Below are 20729 nucleotides of genomic sequence, written 5' to 3'. Positions count from 1 at the left end.
ATGTCGAATAGATCAAAAAATAAACAATTTGGCGGAAGAATAATACTGAATCAGTGGGTATATATATCAAGATAATGAACAATTAAAGATATAATTATAGTAATGAACATAAGAGATGACCACAGTTATTTGTAATTGGCAATTAAGGATAAAAATGGATCAAGTTATTGCTTGGAAAAAATAGGCTTTCCCCTCCTCCCAAATGCCTTATAACTTCATAAGAGTATGTAAATGACTATTGTTAGAGCATTATGAATGGGCATCATCGTATAATTTATAAAAATCTAGAAATCTATAATATTGTATCCTCGTTAAAAGATGCACTCAAGTAGTACAATAGGGCCCAAATTAAGGTAACAGTTAGATTGCAGCCAAATCTATTTCAATCTATGCAAAGGTTATGTGATGCAATGAGTTTCAGTATATAACTAAATATTTAAGAATATCTAGTGTATACATTATATACGATATGGGAGTCAGATTCTCTAAATTCAACTGGATTATTTGTCTAGGAGAAAGCAGCATTGTATTTACTTTGGTCTTCCCTTAGGTGTGTATATGTATATGTGTATGTTTATACACCTTGTGTATAATACACCTTATTTCCAATAATTGATATTATGATGCGTTTTCAAATAACTTTTCACTCACAGAAAATTAATTTCCTATGTTTTAGGATCAGGCAAGATTGCTCAACAAGCCAGTAGTAAATAAGACTTATGACTCCTAGTACAATCCTAAATATTCAAAAATAATTTCTGTTGAATTCAGTGACACTTACTTCAATCATATGTAGGGAATATGTACATTGTTCAGAGTCACATTTGAAACCATACAAATATGGTAAATATAGCATAGCAAGTGCCAGAGGATCTTTTTCCAATGTTTACATGGTGTGTCCTCTGCAATCCAGCAGTTATGCATTAAATATACCTTCTTCAGTATTCTAAATACAAACATACATATTTACTGTCTACCAAAACTGAATAGATGTAGTGATGACTACATGGTAGATTTATATTTCTGAAACATATTTTATATCTTTTTAAAGTATAAAGTATGAAATTGTTTAATAATACTGGTATCTAAATCATGTATCACTTTCAAACAGCAATGTCATGGATATTTTTTACTCAAAAGTTAAATGTCAGAATTATAAAATATATTGAAATGAAGCCAAGGTGTATTGCTGCCACTTTCTAGTGAAATAGTTTTTCAAATTGGTAACATACAACAGATATAATGAACCTGTACTTATTTTTGAAAACATAATTCAATAACTTTGAATGTTTTAGCATTTTCATAAATGTATGGTGCTTGTCAAGCACCTGAATTTTGATCATATGACTATGAGGATACTGCAGAGGTCTTAAGTGCACAGACCAGTCTTACTTTTTTCAGTGCCATTGTAACAGGAAACCATCACTAAATGAATGGTTTTAAGTTAAGGACTAACTCTATAATGTCATGGCTCATGGCTATCAAACTTCCAGCCGTGGGCCAAATGAGTCATGCCACACCCACATCCAGTTTAGCAACAGGGAAAAAGTCCCAATATGTCATGTGATGCCACCATGACAACGTGAGTTTGACACCCCTGTCATAGCTTAAAAGATATGGCATATATCAAGACCATTTGGCTCTAGAGAAATTTAGGTATATAGTCTATTACTGTGTCATCTTTTTACGTCAAGGACCTAGAAATAAAATAATAATGTGAGCTACAGTTGATCTATCCCACAAAATTAAGTTGATTTATAATTGTAATGCTATATTTCATTGTAAAACATGTACAATTTCCATTCATTTTAATGGTAAGAATACTTTTTAAAGGCTGCAAATGAAATGCAAGCTCAACCAGTAAAATGAAATTGCTTTGAAATAATCTTTTTTACCATGACATCCTCTAGAAAAGTTGAGATTACAACTCGTTGACCATACTGGTCGGTAATTTTGGAAGTAACAGACCTCAGATATCTGGAAAGTACCAGATAGGATGGAGCTCAATCTTTGGTATGTTGCTACCAGGGAAACATTGAATAGATTTCCCTCTTGTGTTTTTCCCACGCTACTTATTAAAATGTAAAAAGTAAAAAATACATTTTGGAAAACTGGATTTTCCAAAATATTAAATAGTATATACAGTATAAGCTGTAGGTTGGCTCATGAAGAAAAGTTAGTACATTTATACTTTATTTTTACTACATCTTTCACAATTTTAAGAGTTATACTTTTTATTGTAATACACTTTGAGATTTTAGATCAAAAGCAGTGTGCAATTTTTTTTAAAAAAATAAATGATTCTATTACTTTAATTTTAAACAATTACTTATATATTTATGACTTTTGAAAAATAATCTTATAGCAACAAACACTCAGAATAAATATTTTTTTTCCATATAGGAAACATGAATTTCCTTAGATCAACCTTTCACAATCCAAGGTCCTTCTAGCTGTGTGAATGGGTTTGGATCCAATATTAGGTTCCACAAACATTGCTAGAATTACAACCATCCTTTCTTGAAAAAAATAAGTTTTGCTTCCACATAATAAAATAAAATGGTGATTTCCATATATTATGCAAGAAGCATGTTTACATTTACTGGTAGTAGCTTGTTTTGCATATTTGAATCAGTTTCTAATAATATGACACTGCCTAAAGTCCCACTGCTGGATCATAGGAACTCCTATTTAGTTTTCTCAGAGATTGGCAGTGTTCATACATTTGTAAGACCTTGTAGATGAGAAAATTTTAACTCTGCACTCAATGCCTTTGCTTGACTATTCTTTGTAGAATAATCTATCCCATATAAAAACAAACACAAATCATAACTATTCCCCCAAATAAATAACTCATTAAAATTCCAAAACAACATCCAATTTGAACATGCACATAAACACAATACATAGTTAGATATCAGAAATAACATAATTATTAAGGTGATAACACAGTGAGAAGAATAATATAGAATGTCAAAAGAAGCTTTTGGGCTGCTCCTGTCCCTTGCTTGCTATATATTGGAGGACTTTGCTCTTCTCACACCAACTTTGCAAGAAGTATTTTTTAAAATAATGTTCTCTTGGAACAAAATATTCACACATATGTAGAAAGCAAAGATTTATTTCCAATATCAGCTCTACAGCAAAGGACTGGAAAAGTTAGAAGATAAAATACAAAGCACCAGAAAGATGAGCAGACAGAACAACATAGATGTTGCAAAATCTGAAAAAAAAGGCCAAGGGTTAGATGCATGCCGTCCTTCCATTGTTCCATTGCAAGAGTGGAACTGTTTTAGGCCACAATCCTCAGCCACCTACTGGGGACTAGTAAGTGAAGCTCCAAGTCAGCCAACTGAACCAATCAGATGGCTGTACTAATTACTGGCATATTTCAAACCATATAAATGTCATTTCAATCTTAAAAGCCATTTTTTAGGGAAACATGTCCCATTGATGCAAATACTTGAAGCTAAGACACAGCTGGCATCAAATTAGCAGATATGCTCATAGATATCCTTCTTAAATGCAATCATACATACCGGTATATCTGAAATATATTATTCAAGCTAAGAATAGCTACATAGATGCATTCACAAAACTTGCTAGCCACGCAGTAGTAGATAAACCTTACTTGCCTTTCACAGAACATCCATACTTTGGCAAATACAAGGACATATAATCTCAGCACATATAAGCAGCACTTTCATATGTGCTTGATGGAGAACATCTGCTTTATTCAGTTAAGATATGAGCACCTTTTCACAGGTTCTTTTTAAAAACTGCACCCAATTAGACTGACCCTGACTCAAAAGCCAGAAAAATATTTGACTCTGGACAGGTAGTTTTCTTTATATCTCCCTATGCAAGTTGGGGAGATAACAACACTTCTTACAAATCCTGCACTGCCTTATGTCTCTCTCTCTACGTTGAACTTTGCTTTATACTGTTTTTTCCTTTGATCCAATCACTCCCTTTGAAGAAAAAAAAAAAACCTTTTATTCAGCTGCTTTTCTTGTTTGCTGGTGGCTGCAGACTTTCCAAAACACTAATCTCCTGCATTCTCCTCCTACACCTGTTTCAAGGTTGCAGCTTTATTGGCAAGTTGGCTTTGCTGACGCTGGAGAAAAGGCTCAAATGGGGGAGGGGCAGCAGAGGTGCCTATAATTATTTTAAACAGCCTGCTCTTTCACATACCTAAAGCTGATTTTGCTATAGATTTCAAGCATGTAAGTGTATAGTGCTCTAAAAGTAACAATGTGAAATAAGGGAGAAGGGTTAACAAAACACTAGAGTTCTTTCAATAGATTCTTAGATTTGAATTCTGAGGTTTTATTATTTTTAAATTTATTTTTTTCTATTTTATTAGCTGTGTTTTCCTATTTTGTAATGATAGAATATATATATATATAGAGAGAGAGATGAACACAGTACAGAAGCCTGATGATGGCAGATGAGATTCTGCCGAAACGTTGCTACAACTTTAAAAGCACAACTATAATGACGTGGGAAAATACCCAAACAAATCTGAATACCATATATATATATATGGGCTTCTGTATTGTGTTCATCTGTGAGTCAGACTTTTACAGCTGTTTCAGTTTTAAATTTGGGGCTAGCCTACTGCTGTGCCAGAATGGTTTTTTTCTTCATCCTGATTGATTGGGAGTCTTGGTCTGTATTTATTGGTCTTGGAGTTTGCTGTGTTCTGCTTGATTGGTGTTTCTAATATCTTCTGTCTGTTTTGTGGCTTTTTTGTGTCTTGATTGGCTGGCAACATTGTGTTCCTGTATTGGAGGCTTTTAGTGCAGCTTGGCTCCGAGTAAATGGATGGCTATCATTTGTTAGGAAGCTAGGTTTCATCTGGGTGCCTGGTTGGGGTGTGTTTGAGCTGGAGGTATCAGGGGGGATCTTGTTGTGCCCAGGTGTTTGCCTGGCTTGTGGTGTGGAGATTTTTTTGTTTGTGAGTGCAGGCTTCCAAATAATTGACAGTCTGGTAGAATCATCTCTTCTATTCATGCTTTCAGGTCTTTTTTCAATCTCTATGGCTTCTCTGATAATTCTGTGGCTGGGGTTTTCTATAGTGGCTATAGTGGAGATTTTTTTGTTTGTGAGTGCAGGCTTCCAAATAATTGACAGAAGAGATTATTCCACCAGACTGTCAATCATGACGTGGGAAAATACCCGAACAAAGCTGAATACCATATATGTAAGTACCCACGAAAACTTAAGAAAACACACACACACACACACACACACACACACACACACATACAATCTCCATGTAGATTAACAAGCCTCTTTTATTACTCAGAGAGAGAAGTTATTTATTCAGATATGAATTAAGAAACCAGAAATACTAAATATGTATCAATGGAGAAAACCATTTTCAATACTTGTAATCAAATCCTTCTTAAAAGACCATATTTAAAGTTACATCTTTCAAATGTTGTCCTATTGTTACTTGGAAATTGCATTCCAAAAGTCCTTGTTACTAAGTTCATAAAATGTTAATAGTCAGTTCTCCCAAATGAAACAGTTCCTCAGAAAAAAGTAAAGCGAGAAACTCCCATTTACCACTATTTCTCACAAAAAAAGAGGCTGTGGGCAATTTTGCCTGCAATACTGCACCTTAACTGCTGAGCACTGAAATAAGTTAAATATTTCAGTTATTTTATTGTTCAGGATATATCATTCACTGTAAAACTTTAAAAATTCTTTTTAAATATGACTCAGCCTGGACATGAATGCAGCATGAGAGCTTCTACTGAATAGAAGAAAGCTATTATATGCCTTCAGATGACATTTAAAAACAAATCAACAATCAATGATTTGCAACTACTCTTGTTTTGGGAAAGAAGCCCACTGGATGTCTTAATGGCTGATCAGAGTTGGTTCTGCCCTGTCATTCAAATGCATATTTCTATTCAATGGATTATACATTTGTGCAATTAGAGAAGCATCATTGTTGTCAAGCAAAGACAATTTTTGGACAGCATGTGAGCTGGTCTTTTACTGCTTCAGAGGTTGAGGACAACAACCAAAAACAAAAGCATATTCTGGGCATTATCCAACAATTAGTGCATAACCAGGCAGACATATAACCCTTTAATTAAACAATAAGATGCATGAAACCAATAAATCAAAGGCTAAAATGATCAAGTGGTATCTAAACATTAGGAATCTAAGCATGTGAATTTGTGTGCCTTTCTTGAGAAATAATATCAGAACTACCTACTTCCAAGTAAAGTTGCATAGGTTGGATTTAAGTCTTGTATTGGGGGCTTCGAAAGAAGGTAACAAGCTTGTAGACACCTTAACTTAGTTGAAACTACCTGACTTCTTGGGTATAAATTTTTTTCCAACTGTTGCAAAGGGTAAACTGAGAAGACACATCCGATAATGATTTCTACCCTACACTCACAGACCTACACCTTAAAAAAGTGGCACACAACTAATATTGGATTTGTTTTTGTGGCAATCCAGTGATTTCAGTGGAAATTTGTGACAATACAATTCATTTGAAATGAATGTAGCTAAACAGTAATTTCATGAGTCCATAATTTATATTCATGCACTAAACATGCACATGCAGTACATGTACATCTACTCTAATGCACGAGAATGACATGCCAAGAATGTTAGGCATCTAGACAATTACAAATGCATCCACATACAAGCTCAGTTATACTTTTAAGGCTTATGCACACATTGTCTACCCAAAGTGGATGTCATCTGCCCTGTGGAAACTAGTTTCCCCAATGAAGTCTCACTTACCTCTAGTGAATTAGCTCTAGCTCATCTTAGAGCTAGCGTGCTGCTCCCTAAAGGTAAGCAAAGCAGTTTAACAAGGAGTAAATGTAATGTGTGCAGAAGCCCTAAGGGATACACTTGCATTCAGATATACAAACAGGTGACTGTTAAATGATTTAGACTATTTGAAATATCCTCCAAAAGTGAAACAGATAAAAAGGAAGTAAACAGATACACGTTGACTTATTTCACACACACATGCATACAAACAAAATTAGATTCTAGCCCTGTTGAATTACGATAAAATATATCTGCAGAACTATTCCTATGTACCAATACTGTACATGATCTGTTCTATAGTCTAACTATACTACAGATTGAAATCTCAGCATATCACAAATACAGTTTTCAAGTGTTGTTTTTTTAATTACTAGGAAATTTCTTGTTTCATAAAGAAAAATTATGAGATTTCCCAAATCTTTTCTAGACTTCTTTTTCCCAATGCTAGATTTATAATGCTTAATTTTTATCCAAAGCAGCCGCATGCCACAAACTGATTAATTTATATTTGTTCCTTTTTTCAGTTTTGCAAGTTTATACATTTGTTTTGTATTGTATTCACTTTAATCCAAATTAAAAAAAAAACAGGATTAACATTCATATTGAAATCCATACTGAAAGGTATAATTTCACAAAATACGAGTCTAAAAGACTATTTTTTTAAAAAAATATTCCATCTGTGTATATTTTAATTGAAAATACACAAATGAATCTTGATCCCGTGTTCATTAATTAATTAATGAATTAATACTAATTCATAGTTTTACCTGGAGAAAGATGTGCAGTGCAGCAGTTGAAGGCAACAAAAGTGCATGTTTTCCAAGAACACTTTGTTAGAAACGTTTCCAAAAAACATTGCTCCAGATATAACTCTGAATGGAGCACGAAGGGCTTCATTAGCACGTCTTGCTGATCCAGCAATAGGTATGTGTGTTGGGATAGGGGTGGGCAAATATGCTTCCAGTTACTAAAAATGGAGATTATAACACTGGAAAATTTTTCACAGTGGATGTATATACAGGAGAAAAATGATCCAGATTGCATATGCCATAACAGCTAGAAATTATAGTCCACCAGTTAGAGGGCAACAGGTTGGGGAAGGCTGGTATATAAAATATATTTCTGAATTATATAGATATTTTTTTTAAAGTTAACTGAATATTTTCAGGAATTGATTTATTATTTCTAAGGAAGAGCAGAGCACGTTTGTTTTAGAAGCCACTTTCTAGTATTGAAAAAATGTTATCTATTGCATGTGTTTCCCATTTTTCTATCACGGCTGTCCTAAGATTCTCACATCCAGATCTTGATTTTTTTAAATCTGTTTTTTGGGGGGAACTTTGAGCTGTGGACAATTCTGTTTTGTTCATTTGTTTCCTAATTAGCAGTCTCAGCAAAATCTTTCTGCTCGATCATTTGGTAGCAAACTGCCAGTAATGTACAGTAATTCCTTGTCACCAGTTTTTATAACTGTTGTATTTTTGATCTGTAGTGTTTCAAAGGACTTATAACTGTAGTGATATATTTTAGTTTAGATTTTGTATGGAAGGTTCTGAGAAGTAGAAGGACTTATCTTTACATGTTTGTTTTACATTTTTGTTTTACATTTTTGAAGCTGTTTGGAAAATCAGAAAGTTGTATGCAGACTGGAATCAGGAGCAGATGGAAAGCTGGATTTCTTTCTTCATTTTCATATTTTTATACTAAGAATTGGGTATAGTTCTGCACATATGGCAAAAATAAGAAATGGCTATGGCTAGATCTCCATATAAGATTCAATAAATGAATCTGAGATGAGATTAATAATGTAAGCTTTATGATGAATTGAAAACTGTAGATTTATTCCTTTTTTTCTGAACATGCTTTCTACTATGTCAGGATAGTTTTCAAATAGTCATAAATAAACCCTTTTTATATTCCTCCTCAAAGCTCTGCTTTTAGCTTACTCAAATTTGCTGTGATTTTATGATCTTTCAATATTTCTTAAAATGCATTAGATGGAACATCAGTGTTTCCTGAATAACTCCAAATCCAAAATGTATTTTATGGAGTTTGGATCCATTCAGTTTCACTAGCCATAAAAGTTGTTACTTATGAATAAAGAAGAAAAATTGGCAGATTTCTTCTCAGTCATCACACTGTAACTATTTGGGGAAAAAAAGACTAATAACTTTAAAATGTTATTAAGAATATAAGCTTTCTTTGTTTCAATATTTCTTTAATGTTATATCCACACGTTCATTCAGAAACAGGATGCTTTCCCTTTTGTTTGAGCTCAAGTTTTTGTCAAAAGGTGGCACTCTCCATTATACAAAGTCTTCACCTTTTTCCCCTATTTTTTTATTTAGGGTTTTTCAAACCTTAATATTCCAGCACAGTCCAGTCTCCAATTTGTAAACTTTATTATTATTATTTTTTGACAATCTTAAGTCTAGCTTTATTTTATGCCTGTTTATTCCCAAAATATTTTAATCCAATTTAGTTAAAGCTTTAGTTCCAGCTTCTTCCTTTCCCGTTTTTTTTCTCCTGTCCCTTTGTAATTTCGCTGCTCACTTTTCTTCTCTTAAAAATTCCATGTTACCTTAATCTCAGGGTACTTTTGTTTAGTTGTATTGCCCAGTTGTCCCGGTTCAGATGTTATCCACCTCTTTCTTCCCTCCTGCACAAATCTTAATCCAGCTGAGTCCTCCTTCAATATATATTTGAAAGATCATTTTCAGTACTTAAATATTCCAAAACCAAATATTGAGATAGGCTGAAAGTTACACTATTTTAAAGACTTTTTTCGCTCTATCACTTGAGGTAATATATTGTGATATATAAATTCATATATCCCATTAAGATTTGTAATTGATGTATAAAATGTAAGGGAATTTTTAAAAAGAATAACACATATTTATTAACACATATTTATTTATTCCCTATTTTTTAAAGATAAAATATCAAAGATGCATGTTTTCCAAAATTGTTAAAAATTTTTAAGAAATATTATCTTCCACTATAACGAAATTTAGTTTCAACTGAAAAACACTTGAATGCATTCACACATGTGCACATATACATATATACACACTTGTGCGCACGCATACCCACCCACTGATTATGTACATCTGACTTTTTTACCCTTGCCTTCTGCTTTTTTGGTGATTAAATGGCTTCCAGTCAAATTGTCTCTGCATGGCAAAGTCCGTGCAGATGAGACTTCACAGTGTTCCTATCTAATGCATCCATCACCTTTCATGACAAAGTAATCAATGCCAAGAAAGGCTCATTTTATACAAACCTGTTACTTTTGCAACAATTTTTAGATATCTGTTACAGACTAATTTATTTAGTTAGTACAGGCTGTAGGCTATCATATGCTATCTGATTTTGGAATCAAGTAAAAAACTAATATTGTGTAGTCTATTCAGAAATGTTCCTTTTCTTCTTCCCTCCACCCACCATTCCAGTTTGTGCAGAGCAAGCCAGCATACAGGCACGCAAGACAAATTTTTCAGGCTCTCAAACCCATGAGCAAAGCAAAATGACAAAGGAATGATGCAATTGGTAAGTGAAAAGGGAATTTTTTCAATTTGTTCTGCAAAAAACAATGCCTATATGTTGGGTGGCTGGGTGGACTGCCACAGAGTAGGATTATTTTTGAAGGTACAAATTGATATAAAGGGCCATCCAGTTTCTTATTCTATAGGAATATGTGCAATATGACTTCAAACATTTCAGAACAAACTCCATCTTTAATTGATTGCAAATTATCAGTGCATCAGATATGCAAAAAGTTAGAAGAAATTCAAAATGAATAGCTTCATAAGAAATGTTAGAATTAAAGCAAAGATTAAAAGAGAAACTTCAAACATGCTAGGTAATAAAAAGACATATGCAAAAATTTTAGGGCCTGTATAGTAGAGAAGGGTATTCTTTAGAGGTGAAGTGGAACCAATATTAATGTCATCTGCACTTCAACACTACTTGGTACTGGGAAGAAAAACAGCCCTAGTCAACTTTTCTGCTCTATAAATAACTGTTTAACTTAACCAATCAATCTCTGTTCCATATTTAACTAAACTTAATTAAATGTATTAGTGTACTGTACTAATATTTAGAAAATATACTCAACACTCCTAGAGATCCATAAACCCACCTCATGTTTTTAAGAAATTCTTAAAAGGCAGCTTTATTTTAGTGGGACTTCATCCTAGTTAAGATTATTGGTGTATACATTGAGGCCATTAATTTTTTTGTTTCAATACTAGTATTGTTAAATACTAGTTATTTAATTAGTATTTATAAATTGCTACTTATTGTAAATAATATTGGGATGGTGTTATAAATCAGTAATGAATTTTGCCAAACATAATCCCCTTAGCTTATGATAATGAATGATATTTCTTTTCATCACTATAGCTGCAGCTGGTCAAAATCTCTAGATACCCACACTGAAGCAATATCAAATACAGTAGTGAACAAATAACACAGATAACGTTTGTAGTGCCAAAATGTTCTCTGAGCCAGAATTTAGCTGGTACTAATGATTTTTTAAAAATTTTTTAGAGTAATTCCTCCTCTCATGAAGTTTTTTCCCATACATAATTGAGAGACGAATAATATAATTTCATTTAGTGTTGTAACATGTTATTACAGAATGTTAGCTGAGTTGTTAAGTCTTGTGGATTCAAGGTTAAAGAAAAGAACTTGGAAAAATAAAAATCTTTGCAATTGTTTTTTCCATATCTGGTTCCGACTATTCCACCTCGAAAGAGTTGCCCTATAATTCTTTGTGAAGTGGCAAGTAGTTCATTGCCCTAGGAAATTTAACATAAAGTTTTGGAAAATCAGTCTTGGCTATTTCTACAACTTCTCAGGACAGAAACTTGCTTATTGTACATTCACTCCACAAACTTTTCATAGATTTTTCTTCTTCTTCTACTATACAGTTTTTATTCATGCCAGGCTGATGATGAGGGAAAGAAAATGATGCAACAGTCAGAAAAAATTTCAAAGTTGTTCTAAAACATAAAGAAACAAGCATAAACAAAACAAAAGAAAATAAGCAATCCTTAAAAAAAAAATCTTTAAATAAAAAGGGAGGGAGAAAGAAGGGAAGAGAGTAAAAAAAAAAAGAGATTAAAAAACCCAGAAAAGACAAATGAATATTAAGAGCAGGCACATTCATGGACAGACGCCAGTTACTTACGGTCACCTCGGTGATTGCTATATCAACAATGCTACCCACAACAATCAAGGCGTCAAATGTATTCCATGCATCACAGAAATAGTGCTGCATGTGTCAGGGAAACCAAAAAGGAAAACAAGAAAAAGAAAAAAAAAAGAAAGAAAGAAAAAAGAAGAGAAAGAAGAAAATAAACAGGAGAGAGAAGGAAGAAGGGTATAAAAAACCCCAAAGAAAAACAAAAATAAATAAATAAACAAACAAACAAAGCATGAAAGAGGGAGAGAAGAGAAAAAAATAAGGAAAGAAAGAGGTTATGTGGGCATAGTTAAAAACTCTCTTACCACTCTACAGTACTGGTTGCTCATACCTCTGTAACATGATGGAGGGCATCAATAAAAAGCCTTGGTTAGTTAGAAAGTTACACTCAAATATGTCTGGTTTTGTTTTGTTTCATCTTTTGGGAGGGAAAAAAGCACACATACCCCAGTCTCCGTGTGCTTTCACCAGCCACATTTGTGACCAGTGAAAAGAAAGGAGGTCTTCAATCCTCCTCCTTTTTTCCCCCCCTGAGAGAAGGACGATGGCAAGATCAATAAAAGCATGACTAGAGGCAAGAAAACAAAAACCAGAAAAAAAGAGAAGATAACAAGTAAAGAAGAGAAGGAGGATTTGGTGGCATCCTAAGGAGGGTAGAGTTATACTCACATTAGTTTCACTGAGAATGACGTCTATAATGCTGCCAATTACGATGAGGAAGTCAAAAATATTCCAAGGATCACTAAAGTAACCCTACATAAGGGAGGGGCAGGCAGGATGGGGATTAAAAAGGAATGTTAGACAGACAGAAACAGTTCAGAATTGGCATTAGAATCACTGCCCTGATAATGCTAGGGGCTGTAGAAGAGCAGCTAGGAGCAGGTGTTTCCATATAAGCACACAAGTTGGCACTACTCAAACATGTAATCCCATTGAAAGCAAAGGGATCAAATGTTCTTGTAAGGGCTACCTGTGTGTATGCAAATTGTGCTAGATTAATTCTGACTAATGTGAAGGAGTCCTTCCTTTACTATTTTGTATTTTCTTTTGGTCTTTTTATGTGCTATGTCACTGATTTGTGGGCAGTTCATTAGAGTAGCACTAGCAGGAAACAAATTGTTCCCACAGCTGTATTCTAAAAGGTTGTCTAGAGCCTAAAACAGAGCATTCTTTATATTCTGAGGATAATAACCTCATAATGGCCATTGGTTGCATTGTGCTCAGAGTCAATTAAACGATAAGTGACATAAATCAGCTGTCTTTGGAATATCCTGGAGACAGAGAAGGATTGGGTAGAAAAGAACTTCCTTGATTATGAGGAAGTGGATCTTTACCAATAGTTAACATGACTTTAAGGCCTACTGAATTCAAGTTTCTCCTTTTATATAGACAATAACAGCTGTCATCTTTCATCCATATACTATCGTATATATTTAATTTATTCATTACTGTACCATTAGATCCACTTTAATATTAAAAATGAATTGGTGTAAGATAGGATTTAAACTAAAGATTGATATCATATAAATCATGAGGTGGAGTTTACTCTGTTTTTAAATTAAGAACTTGGGTAAATTTCTAAGTATTTCAGACATTTTTGCAAGACTTGCAAAAATTCTTTTTCACATATTTATATTCTACAATCATCTTTCCACTTTTCCCTTATCCTATTAAATAGTGCATATGCTGTTTTCTGGGTGTTTACTATTTTGTGCTAATCTGATTTTCCTGTTTTCTCCAGCTGTGATCAATTTTCAAAAAAACCAAGCACAAATGGCACAGGAGATGTTGTTCTTAGTACAGGAAACTATAGGTCATGGGTGAAATGTGAGCCTGAATTCCCAGGATTTTTTAAAGAAAAAAAAGGGGGGGGAATGGGAAAACCAGTTAGTTCCAATACTGGCGAAAAACCAGGTTTAGAAATGTTAAGAGGAAAATAAGTTAGACTTCACAGCTAGGCTAGACTCTGAATCAAGATTGGGTAGTTAGATTACAATCTAACTAAACCTCCCTGGATAAAATAAAAAATAAAAATCTTTCTGATTTTTACTCCTCAACAGTTGGAGGAACTGTTAAGAGAGTTTTCTGGGGAGAAAGTAAAAGAGAGGGTGAAATTAGAAAGAAGTAAAATGCATTTTTGAAACATACATAAGGAAAATTTCCAGGCAAAACTTTGAAACATGGGCCAGTTTGGATTCAGCATTTTAATTATGGAGGATTAATTTTCTATTTGTTATCTCATTAAAAAGAACTGAGTGCGTTGGGAATGGAAGAAAGCATCAGTAGAAGATACATCATTCAATATTCTGCCTATAAATTTAGAGGTAAATGTTAACATTAGTGCCGATGGTCTCCAGGATCTCTAGGAACTAGATCAACCTGGAATAAATATGGAATTATCAAGGTCAAGGAAAAAAAATGAAGATTAAAAGGCACAGAAATTTTGAATAATAACACAATACAAACATTCAATGCATACAAGATATTCATGTTCTCTGAACAGATGAAAGTTTTGAAAACTCAACCAAACCTGTTTCATTGAAATCAGAGTGGGTAGCCACATGTTTGAACACTAAACCACAAACAGAATGTATACTTTTAAGACTTTCTAGCATATTTCAAATGATTCTTAAGGGCCAAATTAGATGTAATTTAAAATAAATGTCTTGTTTTATTTTAAAATCAAATATCCATCACAGTGTCAAGAATCCAGATTGAAATTAGAACAGTTAATCATGCTATATAAGTAAAAAGCTCCCATTGTGAATAGTAGATTCAATGGACATATAATTTCATCTAGGACTACAGAGAGATTAAGGTTTAACTACCACTTCCCTCGTGCCTTTGCCTCAATCTGGATTCCCTACACCTTCTCTCAGTTCTAGCTATTTGTAATTAGCAATATGCATGACAGATCTATCTAGTTTATCTCTCAAAGCTATATACCAACTGTAATATTTTACATTCACGAAAAAATAATAAAGCACACCAGAATGTTCATTGTTTCTGGTATGCATTCATTTTGTGGCCCACTAAAATCTCCTGTCAAAAGAGTTTTGAAATATTTTATAATTTTATAAATTGTACCCAGTAAAACACAAAATAATCTACCATGGCTACAATTGTTATTGTGTACATTTTGGTAAGGTTTTCATGACAAATACTAAATTATTTATTACACGCTGTCTTACTTCTGCCCTGAAACAAAACTTGAAATTGATACTTCCACATTGCACCAGTGTAACCAATAAACCAAGGTATTCCTCATAGGAATAAACTTTACTAGCCTTGGACCTGATTGGAATACAGTCTAATTAATTTATTGATACATTGGTTTTCAGGAACTTAAAACACTGCTAGGAAAAATATTTGTGTATTTATCAAGCTATTAATGTTGGATCAGGATTATTATACAGTGATTGTCAAGAAAAAAGTCACTGTTGTTGTACCAAATATAAACTATTTATATTTAGATAAAGGAAGAAGGATTTTTAAAATCGCTTTAGTATGGTGTGAGAGGGTGAGTCTATTCCCACTAATATTTTAAAATTCATGGCCATCCACATTATGCCTTTTAATCTTCTTGAGTTCTTGGCTGTTGGCTAGGGAGATAAGCTTTGTTTGCCTCCAGTCATTATTAGGGTATTATTTTACAAAACAAAGCTTTATAATTAAAAAAGGATAACTAAAAGCTAACCAAATTCAGAATAAAGCATATCTTGTGATTTCAAGGGGATTTGCCAGATTTTCTAGTTTTATCAACTAAGATTACCAAGAGTATTTTGGCTCAGTTATTTAGTGAAGTAAACACGTGAGATTTTAAATGAACCCATTACAGTAAAAGATCTGCTCCATTAAAATATAAGCCTAAAACTCAGGAAAGAATAAGATTTATTTTGCAGAACTTTTTCTATTTTCACAAACCGGCATCTCTTATGCAAGAGATATCTATCACAGAACTACAATATTCTATGTTTATATAGGAATAACCAAACAATAGTTCAGTTTTGTAAAGCTTCCTGTCTTTTAGCTTCAGCCTTTTTTTTTACTATATACAATTAATTGTGTAGTCTGAGAGACATCATTAAACATGAACAAGCTAAAATAATAAAAAAATATTCTAATTTACTTTTGATAGAAAGTAGGAACGTTTAGGAATAGGGGCAGACAAACTTTTAAAGACAAGGGTTGCATAATCATTTTGCCTGGCAGGGTTAAGCGGAGTCAGGATTTTCAAATGAGTTTTCTTTGACTTTGGGGAGGGGTTTTTGTTTTGGTTTCTAATGCTGACTGAGATTTTTTTTTTAGGGCTTACAGTATACTTTATTTTGTTTTAATGTTTTTCACTTCAAAGTATCTAGAAACTATGTTACTTTTAGCAAGTTGAATAGTAGCTTTGAAGAGTCCCCAAAAGGGATTTGAAGACCATATGGAGTCCTGGTGCCCCATGTTGCCAAATCCTGGTATGATCAATCTTGAACTCAGCTCTCCACCTACATTTCCAGAAAGTCTGGATTTTTTAAAAAAATCTAAGTCTTGTTGGGATAATGCATTTATAATCACTATAAATCAAGTACATAACGGCCCTCTATATTTTGCAAAGCTCTTACTATGCTTTACTATCTACTTTAGTCTATTCTTCTATTTCTTTATTATTTTACCCATTGAAAAATGTTCTTTACAGGAAATTTCTTTTTAGGTATGTTTGTTTGATTTTGTGGAATGCAAATTGCTATCAACAGTCACCAAATTCACTGAAAACCAAGTGTCTGAAACTGTTTCCTGGGCCACATGGTTTATCTTTACGTAAGAACTTTAGAAAGGGAACAGCTTATTGAAGCAAGGACTCCTCAGTCTAGGAAGGAGGAGGCATTTTCCCATCAGAAAATTTGTTGTGAGTTTCTTTTTCTCCCAAGAGAAAAAGCTAGAGAGGGTTTAACGAAAAACAAATTGATAGCATTGTTTATTTTTGCAACTGAATGGTTAGAGTGAAACAGTTAATCTCCCACCCAATAAGAGTCCTCTTGCTTTCTTGTCAGAGGTAGAGTTAGGTTATCATTCTGTTTAAAATTCCAGAAGAGTTCCCAGACCTCAAGTGGGAATTTCTCTTATGTTACAGAATGCCTTGAATTTTTTTTAATTCAAGAGACAGGAGGCTAGATATTTTTTTTCTTCACAAGTAATAGTTTGGCTTCACTGTTAAATACAATACTTTTTTTCTAGCAAACCATTTCATAATCAATCAAATATGAAAAAACCTCCATCAAACATATACAGTAGGTGGGTGGTATGGAATCTCATTGGTGCAAGGAAAAAAGCAGAGGGTATTCAGAGTGCACTGGTCAAACCAGCTCTTGGGTTTCCTTGCCTACTGTCAACTTATCCTTCGTATACTCAAGTTTCCTTGGTCTTTCATGCTGAATGGAGAGAATGAAGTAGAGAGAATGCAAATTTCTTCATATTTGTTCTATTTGTTCATGAAGTATTTCATGAACCTGTCCAGATAGCCACAGAAACCCATGAGCCATGTCTACTTGTTGCTTATGTCAGCAAACAACAACATCTGTTAAAAGAAGCTCTTATCTAGCATCCTTCAGCATCCCTTTCTTGGCTAAATAACAAGGAATCCTTCACATCTCTATAGCCCATTTGAAAATCATCAGCATTAATCAATAAGTCTCTCTCTGTGTGTGTTTGGCTGCAGCTCACAGTGCCACAATAAAGCCCTGCTTCCCTACATCCATTTTAGTGGTGTCCACAGGATAGGGTAGGGTCAAATCAGCAGTTGACATAGGTAGACAAGGATGGTGCTTTAATCATGATGCTGCCAACTCCATCTTGTTTTGATCTTTCTTTCACTGATCCCATTGTTCAATTGATCAGCAATCAACTAGTAAGTACAATTAGCAGTTGAAATGACTATTTTCCTTAGGACTATATCCATAGGAACTGAGTTTAAAGTTTTTCTTCATAGTTTTTCTCTCCTACGATGAGTAAGTGAAAACTTCTCTCTTTTAGGCATCAGGATGACGGGGAGAGTGAACAGGTTGTAGAATCTGGTTGACCACAAAACACTGGACAAAGATGAGCCTTGGCATGATCCAGCCAGGATTCTTATATTCTTGAAGCTGATCTTTTTCAATCAAACTATTCTTCCCATTTTTGATAGCCACATGCAGACTAATGTAATCAAAAGTCTGAGATACTTGTCAGTGAATTTCCTTATTCTAGAAAAATAGTTTTAAATAGTCCTAAAAATACATTCTGTTTTTTTGTTGATATTCTGCAGTGTTAACCGTTAAATTTATTTTTTTTATTTCATTTTACTTCATTTGCATTTTATTTAATATTTAATGTTTTAATTTTGGAATGTTAAGCACCCCAACTAAAAATATTTAAATTTGGTACATTTTTGTTATTCCTTAAATAAGTTAGCTGAACAGCTGTATCCTATGCAATTCATGTTTATGTCAGGAAAAAAATAATTGGAAGCAATAGTTGTATATGTGGTAACTGGCAACTATGAAGCAGCAAAATATGGCTTCAACCCGGGTTCAGAATTGAAGCGAACCTGGAGCTTTCAATGGGTGCGTTACTTGGAACGCTGACAGTAACTGGATTTCATTCTAGCCATGTATATCTTGGGTTCCACTTATTAATAAAAATGTAAAGGTGGAGCCTTCCTATCATTTTTAATCTTTCTAACCCAGGTCTGAATTAATAGGGAGAGTGCTGATCACTTAATACAACACAAATATCCCTCTGTTCTTGGTCTGCAATGTTTTGGAAACTTCCATTTTTATTCAATGAATTCTGTTACTTTATAGAAATATATTTGATTAATGGTGCAAAAGTTTTGTCATAAATCCTTGACATACTTGTGTATCATTTATGCGCTAGTTGGACCTTATGGTACTGGCTAATTCCCTTCTGTGTTGCGTTGGCTTTGAACACCCATTTGTCTTCTTTCCTGTGGGTGTTTTGACAAGTTTGTTTGTGTCATTATTGTGAAGAGATTCAGTTATGCAGCCTTTCCCCCCCGCACCGCCCTTTTTTTGGCTCAGTGATATTTTCTTGATGTCTTTCAGTGAGCAGGGTTCTGTTACCTCCTTCTTTGAACAATATAGGAAAGCTTTTAGGGTGGAGTGCCTTTCTCGGATCTCTCTGACCATCTGATCTGTGGCACCTCGTTTTCTCCTACCTGCTCTGCCATAACAGCTTATGATAAAAATTTCCTTTGAAGCCTGTAGTCTTGGCTCATTGCCTGACTGGGGAACATGTTCTGACACCTCCACATTTTATTTTTCTGCTCACCAAAATCAGTAACACTATGCATCTTGACAGGTGTAGAGCAGATTCTAGGATTTTGTATATTGTGTAGTATTTTGAGTATCCAACCATGATTTCTGTCATACATCTGCAAATTCAGTTTGATCCTCTTTTCTTCTGACATACAAGCCTAAAACTTAACCTGTTGTATATTCTACACTGGGCTTCTTTCCATGTCAAAATGTATGGTATAGGGGATTGCATTTATGGCTTTGCTTGGGAACCTAATTTGCACTGGTGGATGTGTTGATTGTTTCTTCTCAATATTGCATCACTGCATGATGTATCTCATCATCTCAAAAAGAATAGTTCTTCTTTGCTATGGTGGCACAGTGGTTAGAATGCAATATTGCAGGCTAATTCTGCTGACTGCCGATTGCCAGCACTTCGGCAGTTTGAGTCTCACTCGCTCAAGGTTGACTCAGCCTCCCATCCTTCCGAGGTTGGTAAAATGTTGTTGCGGGCAATAAGCTGACTTTGCAAACCACTTAGAGAGGCCAATTTTTTCTGTGTTTTCTTTTGTACAATCTCATCACTGCCTTATATTCATCTCATATTATCTGTGCACAGTACCTGAGGCTTTTCTCCTAAGTCACATTTCTTTGAATTTCTTGGGTTTTCTTGTTTGGTCAGTAAATCTTGAATAGTCATCTATAGAAGACAACAAATATATAATTCTCCACCTAGTATATTTGTACTGACCCACAAATATTGCTGTGAATAAACACTGGGAGTTCCTTTGTTTCTTTGTCTCTTTTGGGGGGAAAAAGATCCTGTATCTTGTCCTGATCCAATAGCAGGGTTGTTATGACTGCTTTATATGTGGTCATATTTTCAAGCATTTTATTAAAGGATATATATGCACAACTAATTCATCATTGGGTTATATAGTTTTGAATTCTTTTAAACCCTACTTTATATCCAGAGTCATATGCTTCATTGACAGGAGGTCAGACTGATTTGAGATATAGTGGTCATCTTGTATAGTTAAATTTATGTCCTTTTTGTTTCCTGTGCATGATAATCTCTTTAGGCTTCTTCCTCCTCTCAGAACGTCCCCTTTTCCATATATTAGATCAGTGTTTGTCAACCTTGGCTACTGGGCCAAACAGTATGGACTTCAACTCCCAGAATTCCCCACCCAGTTGAAGTCTACACCACCTAAAGCAGCCAAGGTTGAGAAATACCATGATGAACAATTGATATGTAGCCATCCTGTGTGATGAAGAAAGACAAGAGTAATCTCTCCTCCTCCTGAATTTTATTAGTTTGCACTCTGTCCTTTGGCTTTCTTTCACTGTTGTGGATTGATTCCATTCTCTTTGGAATATACGTACGCTGGTGATTTTGGTTTGTCTTTCTTGGGGTGCTTGGCATACAG

At 34.1% G+C, this 20729-nt stretch overlaps 1 protein-coding gene across 11 annotated transcripts in view; it reads right to left on the bottom strand.

The window, feature by feature from the left end:
* Window positions 1-20729, bottom strand: part of CACNA1C (calcium voltage-gated channel subunit alpha1 C) — a 446749-nt gene that overhangs the window by 44174 nt on the left and 381846 nt on the right. For 3 of the 11 annotated variants that reach the window (XM_087968603.1, XM_087968600.1, XM_087968605.1), the window contains one exon: window positions 12005-12088. In XM_087968603.1, coding sequence (XP_087824729.1) covers window positions 12005-12088 — 84 coding nt within the window. Of the gene's footprint in view, window positions 1-9391; window positions 9500-12004; window positions 12089-12688; window positions 12773-20729 lie in introns of all 11 variants that reach the window. The other 8 variants (XM_087968607.1, XM_087968602.1, XM_087968601.1 and 5 more) reach the window with 5 other exon arrangements.

This window comes from Notechis scutatus, chromosome 6 (genome assembly GCF_049901735.1).
Source record: "Notechis scutatus isolate UNSWTSFEM ecotype Mainland chromosome 6, rNotScu1.2, whole genome shotgun sequence".
NCBI lineage: Eukaryota > Metazoa > Chordata > Lepidosauria > Squamata > Elapidae > Notechis > Notechis scutatus.
Note: the sequence above shows the minus strand (reverse complement) of the source record. Positions and strands in the feature narration are given on the sequence as shown.